Raw genomic sequence first — 21,719 nt, 5'->3', positions numbered from 1 at the left:
TTCATATATATTTTGGCAATATATATGGCCATTCTATTTTCACAAAAATCAGAATGGAAATAGAAAAAATGATATAAAAGGCAAACACTTCAGGTACAATTTTATATTTCAATATTCCTTCATTTTTAAAAATAAATAAATAAATAAAATCTCTGTAAGGATAGACTAGACTAGAATTTGTTCTATCATGTCCTAACCTCTGCTAGAGTTAACAGATAAAATAGAATGTAAAAGTTACATTCCCACCTTTGCAGTTTATCATTGCATTTTGGTTCCTCTATTGTCTCATATTTATGGGCAATGGATTGATCAGGCACATAAAGGTCACCAGAAATATGGCTTTTTTGCAGAAAGGAAGCTAAAGAATATAGGACTTCTCACTAGGTATGTTCTATTGCCACATGAATCTCATCAAGAAGAGGTCTTTCCCTACCACCAAATCATCATGCTAAAAGAAAACTATACTGGCATAATTCCTCTTTCTACCAACTGTTTGACTTCTCTTCAAGATAGGGAGGATAATCAAGCCTAACAGATTTTACCTACCTCAGTACCTGCCTTCAGTTTCTTCAATCAGCTACATCTTTTCCCAGGGTCACCTGCAGCTGACATTGGGAAAAGAAATACCTGTTCTAAAGAATTGCACACTGGTTCTAATACCATTTAAAGCAGGGGTGTCCAACCTTGGTAACGTTAAGCCTGGAGGACTTCAGCTGGGGAATTCTGGGAGTTGAAGTCCTCCAGGCTTAACGTTACCAAGGTTGGACACCCCTGATTTAAAGCATCTTTTTTGTCTGCACAGACCTATAAACTAATTTATCCTGGATTTATAAGACAACATCCTGGGATGAAACTAATGAAGTCATTGCTGCTACAGCCAATAACACAGCTTGAACTTGCCTTCAAGGCAAATGCCATAGCCACGATGATAGCCACAGATATGACCACAAGATAGGGCAAAAATGTTAATATGGAAGCCAAATTGTGGTGCGATCAAAACTCTGCCCCCCCCTCTCTCTGTGTGTGTGTGTCACAGTAGCAGCTTTTGGCATATTTATTTGCAGTAATCTGCCTAGGCCTCACAAAATCATATTGGCATTTCTTTTGGAAGATAGAATAGAATAGGATAGAATAGGATAGAATAGAATAGAATAGAATAGAATAGAATAGAATAGAATAGAATAGAATAGAATAGAATAGAATAGAATAGAATAGAATAGAATAGAATAGAATTCTTTATTGGCCAAGTATGGTTGGACACACAAGGAATTTGTCTTGGTGCAAATACTCTCAGTAAACATAAAAGAAAATATACATTTGATAGATATTTTTGACAAACCATGCCCACTATAAATCATTATTCATGATTTATATTTCTTGGCAGTTATTTTTGAGTGTGCCTGTTACACGATCCCAGAATTCCAAACATTTTCCTAGCCTCCAAAAGTTGAATCACAATGAATTATGAGAGTATTATTTATTTATTTATTTGGTTTATATTGCCGTCTATTTGCCCATGGAGACTCAAGGCAGCTTACACAATGTAAAATCATATTTAAAACAAAAAATAAAAATAAAAACAATAATAACTAACAAAAAGAATCAAATAAATTAGTAAAGTACAATAGAACAAAATTTGGGGGGAAAAAAACAACTCCCACCCCCCCCACCCCGACGACAGTGAGTCACACTAGCCAATAGATGGGTTCCATCCCTCTCTGGGTTCCCCAGGCCCACTGGCAAAACCAGGTCTTCAGTGCTTTTCAGAATAGTATTGATGAGGGGGCCATTCTAATCTCTGGGGAAATGATGTTCCAGAGAGATGGAGCCACCACAGAGAAAGCCCTTCTTCTAGGTCCCACCAGGTGTATCCCCCTCAAGGGTGGGACTCACAGCATTCCCTGCCTCCTTGCTCTAATGGGTTGGGTAGATGTCACTGGCAAGAGATGTTTCCTCAGATAACCCAGACCCAAGCCATGAAGGGCTTTAAAGGTGACAACCAGCAACTTGAATTGCACCCAGAAGCAAATTGGCAGCCAATGCAGCTCCTGCAGGAGAGGTGATACATGTGCACACCGGGGTTTATACTCTTATACTCTTATGCAGCTTTCTCCAATCTGCTAATTAAACTGATGTTATAGTTACCTTTCCCAAGTTATAGCCATTCTTATTGGCAATGATAGTAATTGTAGTCCAACTGCAGGACACCAGGCTGATGAACACTGTCTGCTACAAAAATAAATAGACAAACAAACTTTGTAGTCCCAAAGGTGCCTTCTCAGGAGGCAACTGGACTTTCTTGTTTTTTCTTTGAAGATGGTTCATTTCTCATCCAAGAAGCTTCTTCAACTCTGACTGGATGGTGGGGAATGGAAGGATTTAATTCCTTGCAGACAGCTGATCATTTGCATTCTTTCAGAGAGTCGTTGAGGCCACTTGGAGGTTTATTTATGTCGTCAGGGTCACCTGAGTAGTGTGAATGGGTGTGAAGCTTTCTTGGCTGCAGGATGTTTTCTGCCCTGTGTTACTTCACTGTTAGAGACAAGTGCAGGCTGTTGGGGATGGATCTGCGTTGTCTGCATCTCAAACTGAAGTGCAAATGGTTCCTATAGTCTGCATTTTTTTCTGGAAATCCGTTCATACTTCCACACCATTCGAAGTGTGTTCATCCAAAGTGCATAGCTAAAAGTCTGTGGATGTTCTCAGTCATCGAGACCATGGTTGTCCCAAGGGTGCTTTTTTAGGAGACAACTGGACTTTCTTGTTTTTTTCTTTGAAGATGTTTCACTTCTCATCCAAGAAATTTGTTCAGCTCTTCCATTCCCCACCATCCAGTCAGAGCTGAAAAAGTTCCTTGGATGAGAAGCAAAATGTCTTCAAAGAAAAACAAGAAAGTCTAGTTGCTTCCTGAAAAGCATCTTTGGGACAACCAGGACCTGGATGACTGAGAATCTCCATAAACAAACTTGGTACTTTCAAATATTGTCAATAAACCACTTCCTTTTTTGCATTCTTAAGCTCTTAAGCTAAATGTGTCTATCCAGAGAAATATACAAAATATATAAAGAAATGCAATTCTTAACAAGATTTGGAATCTAATAGTTGACTAGGGATCAAGCACAGTTTCAAACATATTGGGTTTTAAAGGTTTTATAGACTGAAAATGTCATTCTTTAGCAGCTGAGTCCATTTTTTTTTTTAAACCATGCTTGAATTAATCTTTGATGTTTGATTCTGGGGCACTCAAAAATTGTGTAACTCCACAATTTTTCATTATAGGTGGCAAATACTATTTCAGTGGGAAATGAAAGCCTTAACTACTTGCCACAAAAATGTATTTTTTTCTTCCACTTTTTTCCCCTGTGCAATAATGATTCCCTCTGTTCAAAATGTCCCTCTTTTTAACAAAAGATTCCATTTGGCCATTGGCAAATGCAGTCATGTGTATAAACACTTTTGCTATTCCTGAAAAAGAAGAAAGTGAAGGAAGAGTGATGGTGCTTCAGCCTGTGAGCAATGTTGGGCTTTGCACCGATCTTCCAATTCAGTGTGTTTGCTCACAACAGGACATTTCCAGGGCTTCCATTTAGAAATGCTTTCAGAACTCTCTTTAATTGCAGAAATTATTGTTAAGTATAGCTGAAAAAAACCTCCTGATATGTTTGCATTTTGTCCCATAAAGGGCTTCTATCTGTGTAAGTCAAATGTAGCCATGGTGATAAATAGAGTTACTGAGATTTGAATTCAGTCTGGAATTAAGAGCTCCCTGGAAGATCTATAGATAATGGTAGTGGGACAATTAAAATTAGTCAACATCTTGATATGCCTAGGCTTGAGAAAACATACAGCATCTGTTGTTTTCATTTACTTTCTATTTAATTCTCAGATCAAGGCAGAGCACCTTTGTAAACTTCCTCAACACATTTATACTCTGTTTAATAAGGCAAGGCACTAGTAGATTGTAGCCTTGTTCCTTCCAATCCATGTTTCTGCTAGTCTATTCATTAATTTATTTAATATTGATTTCCACAAAATGCTAGTCTCCAAGACTACACACAAAGTACAGCTTTGTGAAGCCTTTCCTTTTATATATATGTGTCAATTTCTTGAAGGTCCTTAATGTTGCAATCTTATCCGTTAACCTTTGGAAGTAAGCTCCTAATAAATGCAGAAAATCAGGCGCTGATCCCCACAACTTACCTGCCACTCTGCTGATCAATGAAGCAGCATAAACTTTGCCTGCTGGTTGGTGCTATAGGCTTCTTTGGATTTTTCCTGTCAAAGGATGCATCAAGCAATTTCACCTTTGACTGTTCACATTTAAATACGATTCTGCTGATATTTAATGAAGCCAGTACTGGTTTTATATTGAAATTATGATCCAAAAAGAAAGTATGATGCAAAAACAACTATGAGATTCATTCTCCATTCTTAAAAAGCACCCATTTTTAAAAAGAACTTGGAGAGAAAAAATAAAACTTGTATCAATCAAAATTTTTAACGTTTCATTGCTGTTTAACATACATGGTAACATCCAAACCTAAGCATTGAAAATTCCCGATTATCCAATTCTTGAAAGCACTCCCAAAAGACAAATGTTTAATGCTCTGGATATAACTACCATTCAATTTGTATCAAAGTAACACTTTGAGTTTATCTTTCTTTCAGATTACTCAAGCATTAAGATTTATAAACTGATCAGTTAAGTGGCTATAAAAATTAGAATCTTTGTAGCTTTATCTGCATTTTCTATATGCTCTAGTGGAAATAGATGATAGCTCATTCTGGGCTGGAAGCACCATATACAAAAGAACAAAAGGCTATTTCTCCATCTTATCCACTCAGGATTTTTGTTAGAAAAAGACACATGCAGATGTATTTGTATATTTTTTTTAAAAAAAATAAAGATTTATTTTAAAAATAACTTCATATCAAGAAGAGCCTTCTTGTAAACGATGTTACTTTGGAAAAAGATCAAGCTTTCTTCTCATACCAATAGTCCTGATTCAAATAAAAGCTTTATTCCCCTCCTCTCCCATCACCATCATGCATTACAACCAGGAAAAGAAAAGAAATAGGTAGCACAAAATATGTTTTAATTATCATGTAGTTTTGCCCTAAGCCTCCTATTTGAGTGTGTATATGTAAAATGCTTTAATTTAATTACTGTTTGAAGAAAGGTTTATTCTGTGTTGTGATTGTCTGATTTTGCCCATTCTTTTCTTACAATGAATCTGGTCTGTACATTCTATTCAATTCACAATTATATAATCTGTTTCAGTTTGTGTTAGCTCTGAATTCTAACAGTAGACTATTAACTTAGATGAGCAATAAGATTGCACAATCTTTAGAAGCAACTATAAACTAAAATCATTACTATCTAATGAGTATGTTAGCAACTAATATCCCTGAGTTTTACATTTGGTATAAAATGTGGATCAATCCTAATAAAAATAGCAGCCTAATTATTATTGCACATTTTATTGCGATTAAAAGGAATGGAATTTAGATTTTCTAAGTGATTTCCAAACTAGCTTTACTGAGTACATTAATACTGGTACTAAGTACATTAGTCTCTAATGTATTTTATGATGATAGTCCTATACGCTTTGTCACAATGAATAACAAGAACCAGCCATCTAGAATAATAGCAACAATTATTTCATCATCACCCTAAAATAATCCTACTTTGAAATTTGCAGATCAACATTGTATTTTCCAAAGCCTCTGAATCACCAGATCTAAATTTTCATATTCCAAAATACAAAATAGTCCAGAGGAATATTTCTGACTCTCAGTAAGAGTTAGAAGCTCAGATGACAAGTCTTTTGACAATTTAAAGCTTCATAGTGCTGAAAACCCTCCTGGGGCTTACAAGTATTAGGAAATGCTACCCATTAACACAAGAGAGTAGTTCAGGCCCATAAAGAAGAATAGGATAGATGATGACAGTATCAGCATTGTTTTATCTCTACTCAGGTTTGTAATTTACAGAAGAATTCCAGAGCTTGGATAGTAACCAGGAGATCAAATTGTAGAAATTAAAAGGTAACCAGTAATAAACAATTATTACCGATTGTTACAATCAGTAGTACTATTACCACTATAAACAATTACAAAGACAGATTCTTTTCTGCTGGACTGCAGTTGTGTTAAAATCTGCTAAAAATGCCAGAAACCTGACACAGAAAAATGTGAGAACTAATTAACTAATATGTTGTCATTAATAACTGTTTATAATAATAGTTCTTCAACCATTATTATATCCTTTCAGAAATTTCAGCATAAACTCTGGAGAAGATGGGTTGCAGACAAGAGGATGACAGCACTTCCTGGAAGAAACCGACTGCCAACATCAGAAAAACATTCATTTTCATGGAAGTACTTGGATCGTAAGTGTTCGCTGTTCCTTTTTATTTTTATTATTCACACTATTTCATTTCTAGCTATAACAAAGCTAGAAGGATACTTTCAGAAGCAGCTAACAAGTGAAGAGTGAAGGACCTTTGGACCTTTGGGGAAGATTCTCCTTCATAGAATGTTGTTCTTCAACTCAGACATTTTACCTCACATGGTGTTCATACAGGGTAAGGGAACAGTGGTGATATTCAAAAAAATTTACTACCGAAGTTCTGGTTTGTTCATCATCGGACTCAGAGTGGAATCCACGATTGTGTGCGGTTTCACCCTGAGCTCACTTGCTGGAGGGTCCCGTTTGAAACCAGAACAACCCTGGAAGGGTGGTGAAGAAGGGGGGAATCACCCGGGGGGTTGAGGGAGCTGCAACTCCCCTCCCTGAGAGGAAAAATCCCTTCCAAAGGCAAGCTGCAGCCGTGGTCCTAAAATGGCCACCACGAAGATGAAGAACACCCCAGAGACAAAGACTGTGCTGGAGCGGAGAAGCAGCAAGCGGAGTGTGAACCAGGCAAAACACTGTATTTTGAGGTATCCTGGTCTTAAAAAATAAATGACTATTTTGGAGAAAAGTGTGTGGAAGCAGCGACCAGAGAAAGTGAGAAGGAAATTGGATTTTATAAAATTGGCTTGAATTATTGTATTGGATTAACTGGGAGGAGAAAATTTAAAGGAAAATATTTGAACACAACAAAGGTTTAGAAATTAAACTGGACAACTATTGGCACTTAAAGGGCATAACTAAATGCTGAAATTGAGTATGTTGAAAAGAAAAGAAATAATAGCTAATGATTGAAATTAGTGAACTTAATAAAAGTACTATATTTAATAAAGAAAGTTAAAGTTAAGGAAGGAGTGGATTGTAGAAAAGACTCAAGAACACCACCTGATGGTACAGGAAAAATTTCAGTGACTCTTTAAAAAGTGCTTGGTCTTTCTAAGAAATTGGACTTTGGAACTTAAAAGAAAGTACAAGAAACTCCATTATAGTAAAATAAAAATCCTGGAAAGGGACATCAGAATATTTCAAAGGGGAAGATATTTGAAAAAATTGTCATAGAACTACCCAGTGACTATGGGAAACAGTTGGGAAAGGGCTAATTAGAAGACCTGGAACAAAGACTTAAGGACATTGATTGTTGAAAATAAACTTAAAGGACACTGGCTGAAATAATATACTGGACTTTGGGATTGAATACATCTATTAAGGAAGAGGAATACATCTATTAAAGAAGAGAAAAGGAAAGGAAAAAGGAGAAGATATAATGGAGGACTTATTTGTTTAAATAAGATTGGACTTGCAAGATATAAGGGAAATGATGAAAATTAAACTTGAAATGTGCAATTACATTTTACAGAAATTAGAAATGGCAACTCAGCTTGTAGAAGAATAAAGTAAACCAGAGGGGGAGGAGTTTAAGAAAAAAGAAGCCAGCTTTGAAGAACACAGGGAGCAACAAGCAGGAGGGAAAGGGGAGAATGGTTTAGAAAATGAAAAAAAGGAGAGGGAAAAAGCAGAAAAGGGAAGTACAAAAGAAAGATCGAAAGAGAAAGGGAGATAAATATATTAATTGGAATGAGAAATGGAGGGGAATAAGAATGGGGGGAAAGAGAATTATGAGAAAGAACCAGAAAATAAAGAGAAACGGGAAGCAAACAAGGATGAAAAGAAATTACATTGTTAAAAGAGTGAGAGATAATGGGTGAAAAAAAGGATAGGGAAGGAGATTTCACAAGGTAATATGTTGTGATATATAAGAATAAGTACTGAAAATAGATAAATATGTAACTGAAATGGCGGGGGTTTTTTAGTTTCCTTTTTTCTTTCTTTTTTCTATTAAAGGATTATAGCTACATTAGACATGGAACTTAATGAAATAAATATGGAATTGGGAATTTATAATAGGAATATTATATATTAATTGATGATTAGCGATGTATAAGAAAAGGAAAAAAGGGGAAAATGATGAAACGAGAACCATTATGGAAAGATTAATATCAGTTGCTATAATTAATTGATTAGATTAATACTTTTGTAATGTATAAGGTGATTGAGAAAATGTAATGTGGAATCAGATATATATATGTATGTATGTATGTATGTATGTATGTATGTATGTATATATAGTATTCAGCTTTGTTTGGGTATTTTCCCACATCATTATAGTTGTGCTTTTAAAGTTGTAGCAACGTTTCGGCAGAATCTCATCTGCCATCATCAGGCTTCTGTATTGTGTTCATCTGTGAGTCAGACTTTCACAGCCGTTTCAGTTTTAAATTTGGGGCTAGTCTATGCTGTGCCAGAATGGTTTTTCCTTCATCCTGATTGGTTGAGAGTCTTGGTCTGTGTTTATTGGTCTTGGAGTTTGCTGTGTTCTGCTTGATTGGTGTTTCTAATATCTTCTGTCTGTTTTGTGGCTCTTTTTGTGTCTTGATTGGCTGGCAACATTGTGTTTCCTGTATTGGAGGCTTTTAGTGCAGCTTGGCTCCGAGTAAATGGACAGCTATCATTTATTAGGAAACTAGGTTTCATCTGGGTGCCTGGTTGGGATGTGTTTGAGCTGGAGGTATCAGGGGGGATCTGTTTGTGCCCAGGTATTTGCCTGGCTTGTGGTGTGGAGAGTTTTTTGTTTGAGAGTGCAGACTTCCAGATAATTGACAATCTGGTGGAGTCATCTCTTCTATTCATGCTTTCAGGTCTTTTTTCAATCTCTATGGCTTCTCTGATAATTCTGTAGCTGGGGTTTTCTATAGTGGCTAGGGTTTTGGTGCCATTGAAGTCAATGCTATGACCTGTGGCTTTCATGTGTTGGACTAGTGAGGAAGTGTGTTCCAGCTTTTTTACTGCATTTTTGTGTTCATCTAGGCAGGTACTTATTCTTCTATTGGTCTGTCCAATGTATGTGGCATGATGCACAGGGGACTTCATATATGCCTTGGTTCTCCAGGTCAATTTTATCTTTGGGGTTTCTTAGCAGCCATTCTAAGAACCAGGCACCCAGATGAAATCTAGCTTCCTAATAAATGATAGCCGTCCGTTTACTCGGAGCCAAGCCACACTAAAAGCCTCCAAACACAATGTTGCCAGCCAATCAAGCCAAAAAAAGCCACAAAACAGACAGAAGATATTAGAAACACCAATCAAGCAGCACATACATGTAAGAACCCGCGAAAACTTCCATTTACCCGAAGCCAAGCTGCGCTAAAGGCCAATGTGGTTTGTTTTGGTGTTCTGTTTGCCTCATTATTTACTTTTGTGACTTTAAATTGTGCCTAATAAAACAGTGAAGTTAAGTTGAAGGCTTTACTGGACTTTAATATATGTTTTGGGTTTTGGGTTATTTTGAGAGACTACAGGTCATCACACAGCCAATCAAGATACAAAAAGAGCCAAAAAACAGACAGAAGATATTAGAGACACCAATCAAGCAGAACACAGCAAACTCCGAGACCAATAAACACAGACCAAGACTCCCAACCAATCAAGATGAAGAAAAAACCATTCTGGCACAGCAATAGGCTGCCCCAAATTTAAATCTGAAACCACTGTAAAAGTCTGACTCACAGATGAACACTATACAGAAGCCTGATGATGGCAGATGAGATTCTGCTGAAACGTTGCTACAACTTTAAAAGAACAATTACAATGATGTGGGAAAATACCCGAACAAAGCCGAATGCCATCTGTGAGTCAGACTTTCCCAGCCTTTTCTGTTTTAAATTTGGTGCTAGCCTATGCTGTGCCAGAATGGTTTTTTCTTCATCCTGACTGGTTGGGAGTCTTGGTCTGTTTTTATTGGTCTTGGAGTTTGCTGTGTTCTGCTTGGAGTTTGCTGTGTGTTCAGCTGAATACCACACACACACATAGTGTATAGGTGGAGCCTGACTCTGAGGAAGAGGAGGAACAGTCAACAGGGAGTGGGGGTGTGGCTCCAGAGGTGGTGGAGAAGGCTGGGGAAGGGCAGAGGCCAGCTGAGCAGTCAGAGGAGCATCCAGGCCCATCCCCTATCCATCCTTGGTCACACAGGGAGGAGAGGATCAGGGAAAAGCGAGGTCTACTCAAGACAAGATTACCACAATCCTCCTCATGGTTTGCAGGTGGGAGCTATGTATATAAGTTTGCAACTGCACAGTTAGAATTGATGAATTAGTGTTCACCTTGAAAGAAGCTTATCTTTGCTGGCGTTCTTCCCATGGACTTTTCTTGGTTATCTTCCTGGAGTTTATAATTAGTTATCTCAGCTTGCTTCAGAACTCTCACCAATGCAGTTTGTTTTGGTGTTCTGTTTGCCTCATTATTTACTTTTGTGACTTTAAATTGTGCCTAATAAAACAGTGAAGTTAAGTTGAAGGCTTTACTGGACTTTAATATATGTTTTGGGTTTTGGGTTATTTTGAGAGACTACAGGTCATCACATTTTGACTTCAGCCACCCCTTCAACTTATTTTTGTTTTTTGTGGGGTGACCATGGATCAGCTCAGAGCAGAGATTGCCCAGTTAACCCAGCAAGTGGCTCTTTTGACTGCACAGGTGGCACAAATGCAAGCTGCCTGGCCACGCCAAAAATGCCCAGTGGAAGTGCCAGATAAATTTGATGGTTCACTGGCCCAATTTCCAGCATTTTTTGGGCAGTGCCAGCTTTACATGAGCCTTTGGCCTGAGGACTTTCCCACTGACTGGGATAAGGTGGGGTTTTTGATTAGTTTGTTGTCAGGCTCTGCAGCACGTTGGGCAACACCTCTGCTGACCCAGCCCAACCAGGTGTTGGACAATTACGCCGAGTTTTGCCATCAGTTTCAGGCCATGTTTGAGGACCCTGTTTGAAGCCAAACAGAAAACAGACGTTTGAGAGAGTTGAAGCAGGGGTGTGGCTCACTCATGGATTATATTGCTAGTTTTCGGTGGTTGTTCAGGATGTACAATGGAATGAGGCAGCACTATTAGACCAGTTCCAGGAAGGTTTGTCATCAGAGCTCCTGGATGAGTTGGCACGCACTGAATGCCCTCACACCCTTCAGGAGCTCATGCATTTGTGTCTTCGTATCGATGCTAGACTTCAGCAGCGATGGGTGCAACGACAGACAGAGACCGTATCTGTTTCCAGCAAGATGGTGCCCTTGGTGGAAGTGCCTTTGGAGGAACCCATGCAGTTGTGGGCTGGCCACCCTTGCCTGACTCAAGTAGAAAAGAATAGATGTCGTCATGATGGTTTATGCTCTATTGTGGCAATTGAGGCCATTTTGCGGCCAAGTGTCCTGTTAAGACATAGACAGCAGCGACACCTGTGGTGGTGGGAAACAAGCATCGCTTGGCCTACGGGGGTCTCCAGGTCGGTGTGTAAAATCCATAGGCCCGCCATCTTCACCAACCTTGCCACCCTCACCACCTTTGATGTCTTCAACATCTCCACCACAGTCGCTATTGGTGAAGCATCTTGTACTGCCAGCAAGTGTGTTCGTGCCTGGTGTGGGAGCGGTGGAGATCCCAGCTTTGGTCGACTCAGGGGCCACAGCCAATTTCATGGATGCTCATTTTGTCAAGCAGTGGTTCATTCCTCAGCAACAGGTATCCCCACCAGTAATGGTAGAGACGATTGATGGTCGACCCCTTCATTTGGGACCTGTGGTTGCTGCAACCAAACCCCTTTGCATGTGTATTGGGTAGCATGTGGAGGAAACCGTGTTTTACGTTGCCGCCGTGCCTCATTTCCTGGTGGTGCTGGGTTTGGAGTGGCCATGATCCACAGATTGTCTGGTCATCTGGAGCTGTGCAGTTCCTTGATAGGAAGTGTGCCAACCATTGCTTGCACTCCTGTGCAGGGAGTGTGGCTACACCCATGGACATGGATCTACCTGCGGAGTTGGTGTACTTGGTGTTTGGGGAGAAGGTGTTGTTGGAGTTGGTGTTTGGGGAGAAGGGAGCGGATCAGTTGCCTCTGCATCGGGCGTATGACTGTCCAATCAATTTGTTGCCTGATGCAAAATTGCCGGTGGGTCGGATATATTCCCTGTCGGAACCGGAGTTGGCGGTGTTACAGGATTTTATTGACAAGAACCTCTGGAAAGGGTTTATCCAGCCTTCTACTTCCCTATTGGCTGCACCAGTGCTTTTTGTGAAAAAGAACTTGGGGGAGTTTTGTTTGTGTTGTGATTACCGCAAGTTGAATGCAATCACAGTGAGGAATCGGTACCCGCTTCCCCTCATCCCTGAACTGATTGAGCGGTTTCATCAAGCTAAGATCTTTACGAAGTTGGATTTGTGTGGGGCCTACAATTTGCTTCGCATTCGTGCAGGGGACAAGTGGAAAACAGCTTTCTATATGAGGTATGGGCATTTTGAGTATACCGTAATGCCTTTTGGATTAACCAATGCCCCAGCTGTGTCCATGCATTTCATGCACGATGTTTTCTGTGATTTGTTGGATCAATTCATGGTCATTTATTTAGATGACATTTTGATTTACTCAGACTTCCTGCAGGAACATTGGCAGCATGTGCGTATAGTGTTGCAACGTTTGCGTGATAACCACCTGTTTCCTAAATGTGAGAAGTGTCAGTTTGCACAAAATTCAATCATTGCAGGAATGGGAACCTCCACAGTGGGTTAAGGATGTGCAACGACTGTTGGGGTTTGCGAACTACTACCACACATTCATTCCCTGCTTTGCTGCCTTGACTGCTCCCCTTTCTAATCTGCTCAAGAAGGGGGAGAAGTTCCATTGGGGTGCTGAGGAGCAGGCAGCTTTCGAGGCATTGAAAGTCACCTTTGCTTCTGAACCTATCCTCAAACACCCTGATCCAGGCCAGCCATTTGTGGTGGAAACAGATGCTTCCAATGTGGCTGTTGGTGCAGTGCTTCTCCAGGCCTATGCTCCCACAGGCACCTTGTTCTCATGCGCTTATTATTCCTGGAAGTTGTCAGCTCCAGAGCGCAACTATACGATTTGGGACAAGGAGCTATTGGCAGTTAAGGTCACTTTTGAGACATGGCGGCACCACCTAGAGGGGACTCGTCACCAAATCGAGTTCGGACGGATCATCGCAATTTGGAACATCTACGTACAGCTCGAACATGGAACCAGCGTCAGGTGAGATGGTCCTTATTCTTTGCTCGATTCGATTTCCGGGTGACCTATGTTCTGAGTGGAGGGAATCAACACACTGACACCCTATCTCGGAAGCCCGAGTATCCCTGAAGGGAGAATAAAATCTTGCCCCAGGTGGTGATTCCATTGGAGCAGTTTGCGGCCACCAAGGAACCTGTGGACTTTCAAGTGAGGATTCAGGAGGCGCAGAGGCAGGACCCATTTGTGACAGCTTGACATCGAGAATTGGATGAGAATGGGAGACAAGAGACTCCTTGGGCATATATTGGGGACCTGTTGCGGTTCCGTGATCACATTTATGTGCCTGGAGGTCCTCTTCGTGGCCTTATCCTACGTCAATGTCATGATAGTCTGGCGGCAGGACACTTTGGGGTGTTCAAAACACTGCACCTCATCTCTAGGACATTTTAGTGACAGACTTAAACATGATGTGTCGGGATATGTGGCATCCTGTGGGATCTGTTGCCAAGCCAAGTATGCTCCTGGTGCTCCCCCTGGTCTATTGCAGCCCTTGCCCACACCAGAACGACCATGGGGGGCAGTTTCACTGGATTTCATCGTTGAGTTACCAACATCGAATGGTGCCACAACCATTTTGGTGGGGTTGGATATGTTGACTGAAATGGCCAACTTTATTCCATGTGCGGGTCTTCCATTGTCCAAGATAATGGCTCAATTGTTTATCTCCCATGTTTTCTGGTTGCATGGGTTACCAGACCGCATGGTATCAGATCGGGGGGTACAATTTACGGCACGCTTCTGGCAGACCTTACTTGTGAAACTGCAGGTTCAGGCGTGTCTGTCGTCTGCTCAAACTGATGGGGGGACAGAGAGAGTGAATGCTATTTTGGAGCAGTACCTCCGCTGTTTCAGCAATACTCAACAAGACAATTGGATGAAGGTGCTGCCGGTGGCAGAGTTCGCTTATAATAATGCTCAACATGCATCCACACGTGTGTCCACTTTCTTTGTTAACTATGGGTTTCATCCACAACTTTTCCCTTTAGCCCCATCTGATTCCCCAGTTCAGGCAGTGGATACGTTTTTGCAGGAGTTAAAAGCCGTGCACCACATGGTCTGCGATCAACTAGAGAGAGCCAAGGAAGACTATAAACGGTTTGCAGACCAACATCATCGCGATGTTCCACCTTTAGCGGTCGGCAATCGGATTTGGCTCTCTACTCGATATTTACCAATGACGCGACCATCGAAAAAGCTCGATCACCATTACTTGGGACCTTTTCCAGTTGAGGCGGTGATCAATCCTGTGGCTTATCCTCTCTCCCTGCCATGGACTATGCATATCCATCCTGTTTTTCATCGTTCCCTGTTAGTCCCTGCTTCGCCCGACAGTCCGCATGGACTGGCTCCATCACAGCTGGCTCCAGTAGCCTCTCTGGGAGAGGAGGAATACGAAGTTGATAGCATCCGAGATTCACTCCAGTTGCATGGCTGATTTCAATATTTGGTGGCATGGAAAGGTTATGGACCAGAGGACTTCACCTGGGTCAATGCCACTGATGTTCATGCTCTTCGTTTGGTCCAGTACTTACACGCTTGGTTTCCTCAATGTCCTCATCTGCCTGGTCCTGGGGGAGGGGGCCCTGCGGGGGGGGATAGTGTCATGCCCCTGGTGGAGTCTGTCTCTCAGGAAGAGGAGGAACACAAAAGAACTCGCAAGCCCATCACACAACCCATTACCCAAGCTGTTAAAACACGAGAGGCTAATGGAAAAATATCACTAGAAAACAAACAACCCAGGAGATTACAGCACAAGATCCAGGATATCTCCACAACAAAACTCACAAGGCCATCACACAGCCCATTATACCAACATCAACTCCATCAACCAATCAAGAGGCAGCAGCGCAGCCAACCAGACCAGCAACCAGCCCCCACCACCAGTATTTATAGAGAGACGGCAGCTCCGATCTCACACTGCTTGCACTGGCATGAAGCCTTTCAAAAGCATCAGCCTGAGGATGGCGAGTGGGACCTCGCCAAAATGTTGCCAAGATACTCTTAATCTTCCACGGGAAAAGACCCGAACACACCTAGACCTACATACCTGTACCCATGAAAATCTACGAACATGTGTGTGTGTGTGTGTGTATGTGTGTGTGTGTGTATATGTATGTACGTATGTATGTATATGTATGTATATATTTGTGTTATTTAGTAAATAGGGAGATTAGTATTCAGGTAGAATGAAGGAAACTAGCTCAAATTATTAACTAGAGGGAACAATTTTGAATTAATAAAATAAGGATTGATAAAATTACAAATGTGACAGAAAAAAGATAATATGGGAAATGAACATAGAAATGAGGTGAGAATTTTAGAAAACATTGTAAAATAAGATATGAGAATATCCTAAGAAAAATGAAACAAGTTATAACATGAATTGGATAAGTTTAATATTTAATACTAATAAAGATAATGTGATATAAAATTGAATAAATAAAATGAATAGGTAACTATGGTCATGTTTCTATTGAGATGTGAAACCTGGAACCATACTGCTTGCCAAATGAGAATTTTTTATTTAAAAAAAACAAATTGGAGTAGAAATTGAATAATGAAATTACTAGGTATGTTTAACTGATAGGGTGGTTGGCATTAGAAGAGAGTATTGAAATGTTGAAAATAAGCAATGAAGGATTATGATTTAATGTGAATATGTGTATTAAGATATATGATTGGTATTATTAATTTTATCTATACTAAAATATATGATATGTCGATGCCACACTGTTAATGTATTGTTGTGTATGTGTAGATTGAAATTTAAAAAAAAAAAATTCTACCAGTTCTGTGGGCATGGCTTGGTGGGCATGGTGTGGCTTGGAGGATATCCTTGAAGGATACTGTAAAATCCCCATTTTTCACCCCACTCCAGGGGAAGGATACTATAAAATCCCCATTTCCTCCCCACTAACCTGCTTTTCAGCTCCATTCTCCTGTGCAGGGCAACAAAAGAAGACCCAGTCGATCAGCTGGGACTCTGATCAGCTGGGACTCAGGAGGCAGCAAATAGAGAGGAGCAGGGCCAATCAGAGGTAGTATTTACCAGTTCTCCAAACTACTCAAAATTTTCACTACCGTTTCTCCAGAACCTGTCAGAACTGGCTGAATACCACCTCTGTAAAGGGAACCAATTTGAGGAATGTGAGGTAAAGTTGGTTTCATGTAAAAAGGTAGATGGGGCAGGAAAGAGTATAAAAGAAGAGTAAAGCTTTTCAGATCTTGCCTGTTTCCAGTTAGTGTTAGACCCTAGCCTGATATCAATTAAAATTGCATCCAGTCCAAAAAGTGTAAGAAGGCAGTAACTTGGAGAAAGAAGGTCTACAATGCTTCTTGCTACAATAAATAGCACCCTCTCTTCTAACTGCATTAGTCTCCATCAGAAAATGAAATAGAATTTTATTGTACTTTAAAATGAATCTATTTATCATTGCATAAGCATGATATACTTCTGAGACATCTGATGAAATATATGGTGATCCATGGCAGGTTATGGAAGAGTAAATGCATTAACCTTTAAACTGTCATAATATCTTTCTTTATTAATAGTTTCCCGCACATTAGTATACATGGTTATTAGGGTGCTTACTCTCATGCTTCCTTTAAGAATAACAATGTCAGCTCTTAAGCATGTGTAGCTGAGAGATTAATTTTTCTCCCCCAGAACTATTTTATTTCTAAAATTCCTCTTGCTCATCAAAGCAATCATCTTGTATGTTTTCTTTTTAAAAAATACTCCACTGGCTCTGCAGTTGGTCTCTTGATTATGATTACTAAGCTGAACGGTCAATAGATTCTTCTTCACACTTTGCATCCACTTTATTTCTCTCTTGACATTGAAGTGACTTCAATATTGTATCATAAATGTCATTTTCCTCCTCCCTGAAGCCAACAAGGGGTCTGAACATCCTATCAATTAGCTTTTTCCACCAACTCTCATTTTATCATAATGGACTTTTAAAAGCATTCCATTCACTGTATGAGTTAACATTTTCCCCAAAGTTTCTTTTTATAAACACTCTAAATAACTTAAGAATGACTCAAACTGCCTTTTAAAATGCTTCAACTCCACTGCAGTTCTGCAGTTATTTACAATTCTAATCAGAACACATTTCTGAAATGCTGAGAATTGCCTTGGAAGAATACAGTGTTGTATATTGATTTGGGTGCTAGAAGAGCACTAGGAAAACTCAGGTCTTAGTCCATCCTCAGCTATTAGAAGCTCTCTGAGTGACTGGATAAGAGACATTTTCTCTCAAACAACTTACCTCACAGAATTGTTCTTATGGAGGAAAGCAGGAGAAAGTAGGGATATGCATAACATCTTTGGCTCCAGGATGTTTGAAATGGGTCCAAAAAATATCTAAAATAAAATAAATATCAGGAACAATTGGGATAGTAATTGAAAAGATGTCTTCTACTTGATCTCTTTGATATTTTATATTCATTCTAAAATAGTGGAAACTAAATCAAAGATGGTTCATGTTTTCAGATGATGCAATCTGAATCCATTTCCTTCTCTAATATGTAGATCTGAACAATGAGGGAGAAGATCTAAGGATGAGTTGTGGCAGCTAGGAGTTCTCTTCACTATTTTGTGGTGTCCAGGTGCTGTGAGACTAAAAGCTTCACCATGATTAGAGAAGAAACACTAGGCACCATAGCCCATTTCTAGAGCTGGCTGTTAGTATTGCAAGGTAGTGTACACGAATCACGTTGTCACATATATTCCCAATGAAAAATCTTTCATTTTTACCATTTCATGGCTCCTTTCCATTCCATTCCTATTTTGTCAGTGATAAAAACTGAACTAATAGTTTCCAAAGAGGTATCAGCTTTGATGGCAACATGGCTGATCCAGCATTCAGTAGTATGGTTATTTTTTTCCCATTTATTAAGTCACTTCCCATAAGCTAAACTCCAGCCAGATGTGAGTTATCGACAAATTATTGGCTACTCTGCATGGGGACCTGCTACTACAATAAAAATTTCTATTTGAGATGCATTTGAGAATTTTCCCCTCAAGAGAAACAAATGGAGAATTTTTATTTCCCTAAGTTTAGATACAAAATACAGAGAGAAGCCATTTAATGAAGTAAAAAATATATTGGTCCTACTTCCAAAACCTTAATTGGAACCTGATCAAAACAGACTCTCATTGTGTTTATGTTTATTCAAGAACAGATCTTTTTAAATCTGGGAAACAATATTTTGAATAAAGATGCTTAAATATCTAGTTGAATGTATATAAATCCTGCCCAAAATTAGTTGGTTAGTTAGTTAATTAGTTAGGTGTCAGTAGGATCAAAAATAGTGGCATCTACAGTACTCCTGAGCTATAATATATTTAACTAAATTATGCCTTTATTTTTCCAATTAGAGTGAGAAACAACACAATTGTAATTTTGCTATATTTATCAAAAACTGGATACACAATCTGAAATACCTAATTTCTTATTGCATGTTAGATGATGAAGTTACAGAAAAGATTTTGCGCTAACTGTTCATTAATTTACAATTTAAATTACAATGGATATCCCTATTGCTGTGTTCACATCATATATTGGACATTAGCCAATAACATTTTAGCCTGGCTTACTGTGTGAATTCAGGCAAAGAGTCATGTGGATAGATTAATATTTACTTGCTTGTTTTATTTTTAGTCTATACTTAGTGGAAGACACTGCTACTGCATTGCTTTAATCCAGTTACTAATTCCTTACATTAGTCCATCAAAACTACACCTTTGCAGCTTGAAAGGGAGAGTGTATGTCAGAGTAGATAGAGAAAAGAAGGATAAATAAACTAATAATAAATATATTGTGCACACAATACTTTGAATAAAATAACCTCCAAGTTTTCTGGTAAAGCCAGAAAAATCCCACAATGTAAACCTGCTATTTCATTTGGCAGACTTTCATTATTAATATAAATGAATCTGGAGTTGTCAAGGACATTGTAACATTTGTTCTTTCAAACACTCAAGAAAACATGTCTCTTCTACTGTCATTCTGCTTCACTTGTGCCTCCAAATGCAAATGTTCTTAGTCTGTAATGTATTCATGGTTAGTCAGCCCTTTAGATTAGAATGGTTATCCAGAGCCAGTACCTTTGTATTTCATGTTTAAAAAAAAACACCTACAGAAGCTTTGTTTCCTTTGCAACAGCTTGTTGATTCATGTGGTCTTAAATGTGGGCTGTAATTATCATAAACTGTTTAGGAATGAAATGTGAAACAGATGTCAGTGCATATGATCTGTGGGATGATGATTTCCTACTATCTTCAATTGTGAATTTAGGGATTATTACAAATTGTTATTGACTTCCCAATGCAATAGGAATTTTATAGAAAGAAGTATAACTGAAAAGTTCAGGGAAAAAAAAGAACTAAAAAAAGTAAAAAGCAGAGAATTAAAAAAAATGAAACAGTATTAACATGTTGGCAGTATTATGCTAAATATACATTGTTTTTTATTGATTGCATTGCATTCTGGTTTAGCTGATATATGAACCAGGTTTCTATGGCTCATTGAACAAATATTACTAAAATTATTATGTAAGATTTGTTGGTCTATGTTACCGTCAATGTGTGAAATTAGGCATTTTATAGAATGCCCAGAAATCTGTAGAATGCTAAAAATGGGGTGTCAAAATATAAAACACTTAATGTTACATGCATTTCCTAGGTATTCCAGGCAATGCCAGAAGGCAAACCACAAGGTATAAAATGCCATTCTAGCCTTCCTAATTGCAACAAGTAAGTCAATGCTGGTCTTTCTCTCTTGTTTTGAATAAGAAAGTCCTGTACTTTACTTTGCATTTCTTCTTTCATTTTCATATATGTATTTTCAATAAAGGGTTAGGGTTAGGTAACTCTATCTCTTTTCATGACTCTCTTTTCATACTTTGCATAAACATTCCGCATAATGCCTAGGTATTATATATAATGCCTAGGGATAGTATGTAGCAGGGGTGTCAAAGTCAGGCCTGCAGGCTAGATCTGGACTGTGAGGTGGTTGGGTCTGGCCCGTGGGGCCATCCTGGTCTACCCGTGTTGCTTTGGCCTGGTCTACTCATGTCACTTTGGCCTGGTCTACCCAATGCAGAGAGGAAAGGTTAGGCTAGCAAAACTTCGCCGGTCTACCTAATGAGAAGAAGAAAGCCAGCAAAGCTTTGGCCCAGTCTACCTGGTGCAAAGAGAAAAGACCAGGCCAGCAAAGCTTCAGTCCGGTCTACTTGGTGCAAAGAGGGAAGATCAAGCCAAATGTAGCTTCAGCCCAGCCTACCCAATTAGGCCAGCATGGCTTCAGCCCAGTCTACTCAATGTGAAAAGGAAACATGCCAGCAGTTTGGGGGTGACATCAAGCTGGCCATGCCCATCTAGTCAGCCACATCCACCCAGTCAGCCATGCCCCCCCTCCCCCCGAGGTCAACCACAGCCCTGATGCATCCCTCAATGAAATTGAGTTTGACACTCCTGGTATATATTATATTAAAATAACACACACATTTCATACTTTACCTAGAAATGTCCCATATTCTATTGATTTCCTAAGCATTCTATACAATGCCAACTTTTCACACATTGCCAGTAACATTCACAAATCCAGCTACAAAATACTCCCATATAATCAACAGAACTTAATTTAGAACTTCATTAATTTTAGTCTCATTTGAGTCCACTCCAAGCATACATACAAATATGGTTCTTGTATGTAAATGAGATGAATAAAGAATATATGAGAGAAATTCAAAAATCTATTTACAGTCAAGAAAAACAGAAGCAATGGCCTCTGTTTTTTAAAGTCTTTGTTACTTAAACTAGTTTACTTCTAGATATTTATGCTTCAAGTGGATATGAACAAGAATCAGGTGAAATAAATATGAAATGAGATGGAGGAAAGGATAACAAATGGAATAACATCCTGATAAATGTGATTACAGCTTATATGCAGTATCTCTAAGGACTTTGAATAAAGTCTACCAATGGAACATAGCTTGCTATTAACATAAAATAAATATGCCTTGGAGAAACTGTTGCTTCCCACTCCCCTAGAGAATAGCGTGGATACATTTGTAACATTATATAATGTTTATTACCCCCAGTTGAAAAAACCTGTGATGGATCTTTCTCAGGATTGCTAAACTTTGTCATCAACCCCCATTGTACTATCT

General features: G+C 39.2%; 1 protein-coding gene across 4 annotated transcripts in view; it reads left to right on the top strand.

Moving 5' to 3' along the window:
* The window catches only part of CAMK1G (calcium/calmodulin dependent protein kinase IG), a 51,233-nt gene that overhangs the window by 4,707 nt on the left and 24,807 nt on the right, over positions 1–21,719 (top strand). For 3 of the 4 annotated variants that reach the window (XR_015748506.1, XM_026675113.2, XM_087959593.1), the window contains exon 2: positions 6,275–6,392. Coding sequence is in view for 2 of the 4 variants with exons in the window: in XM_026675113.2 (XP_026530898.1) it covers positions 6,301–6,392 (92 nt within the window). In the remaining 2 variants the exon portion in view is untranslated. Of the gene's footprint in view, positions 1–6,274; positions 6,393–20,260; positions 20,302–21,719 lie in introns of those variants that run through there. The other variant, XM_087959594.1, reaches the window with a different exon arrangement.

Source organism: Notechis scutatus, chromosome 3 (genome assembly GCF_049901735.1).
Source record: "Notechis scutatus isolate UNSWTSFEM ecotype Mainland chromosome 3, rNotScu1.2, whole genome shotgun sequence".
In the NCBI taxonomy this organism is placed as follows: domain Eukaryota; kingdom Metazoa; phylum Chordata; class Lepidosauria; order Squamata; family Elapidae; genus Notechis; species Notechis scutatus.
This window is presented reverse-complemented; position numbering and strand designations above follow the sequence as displayed.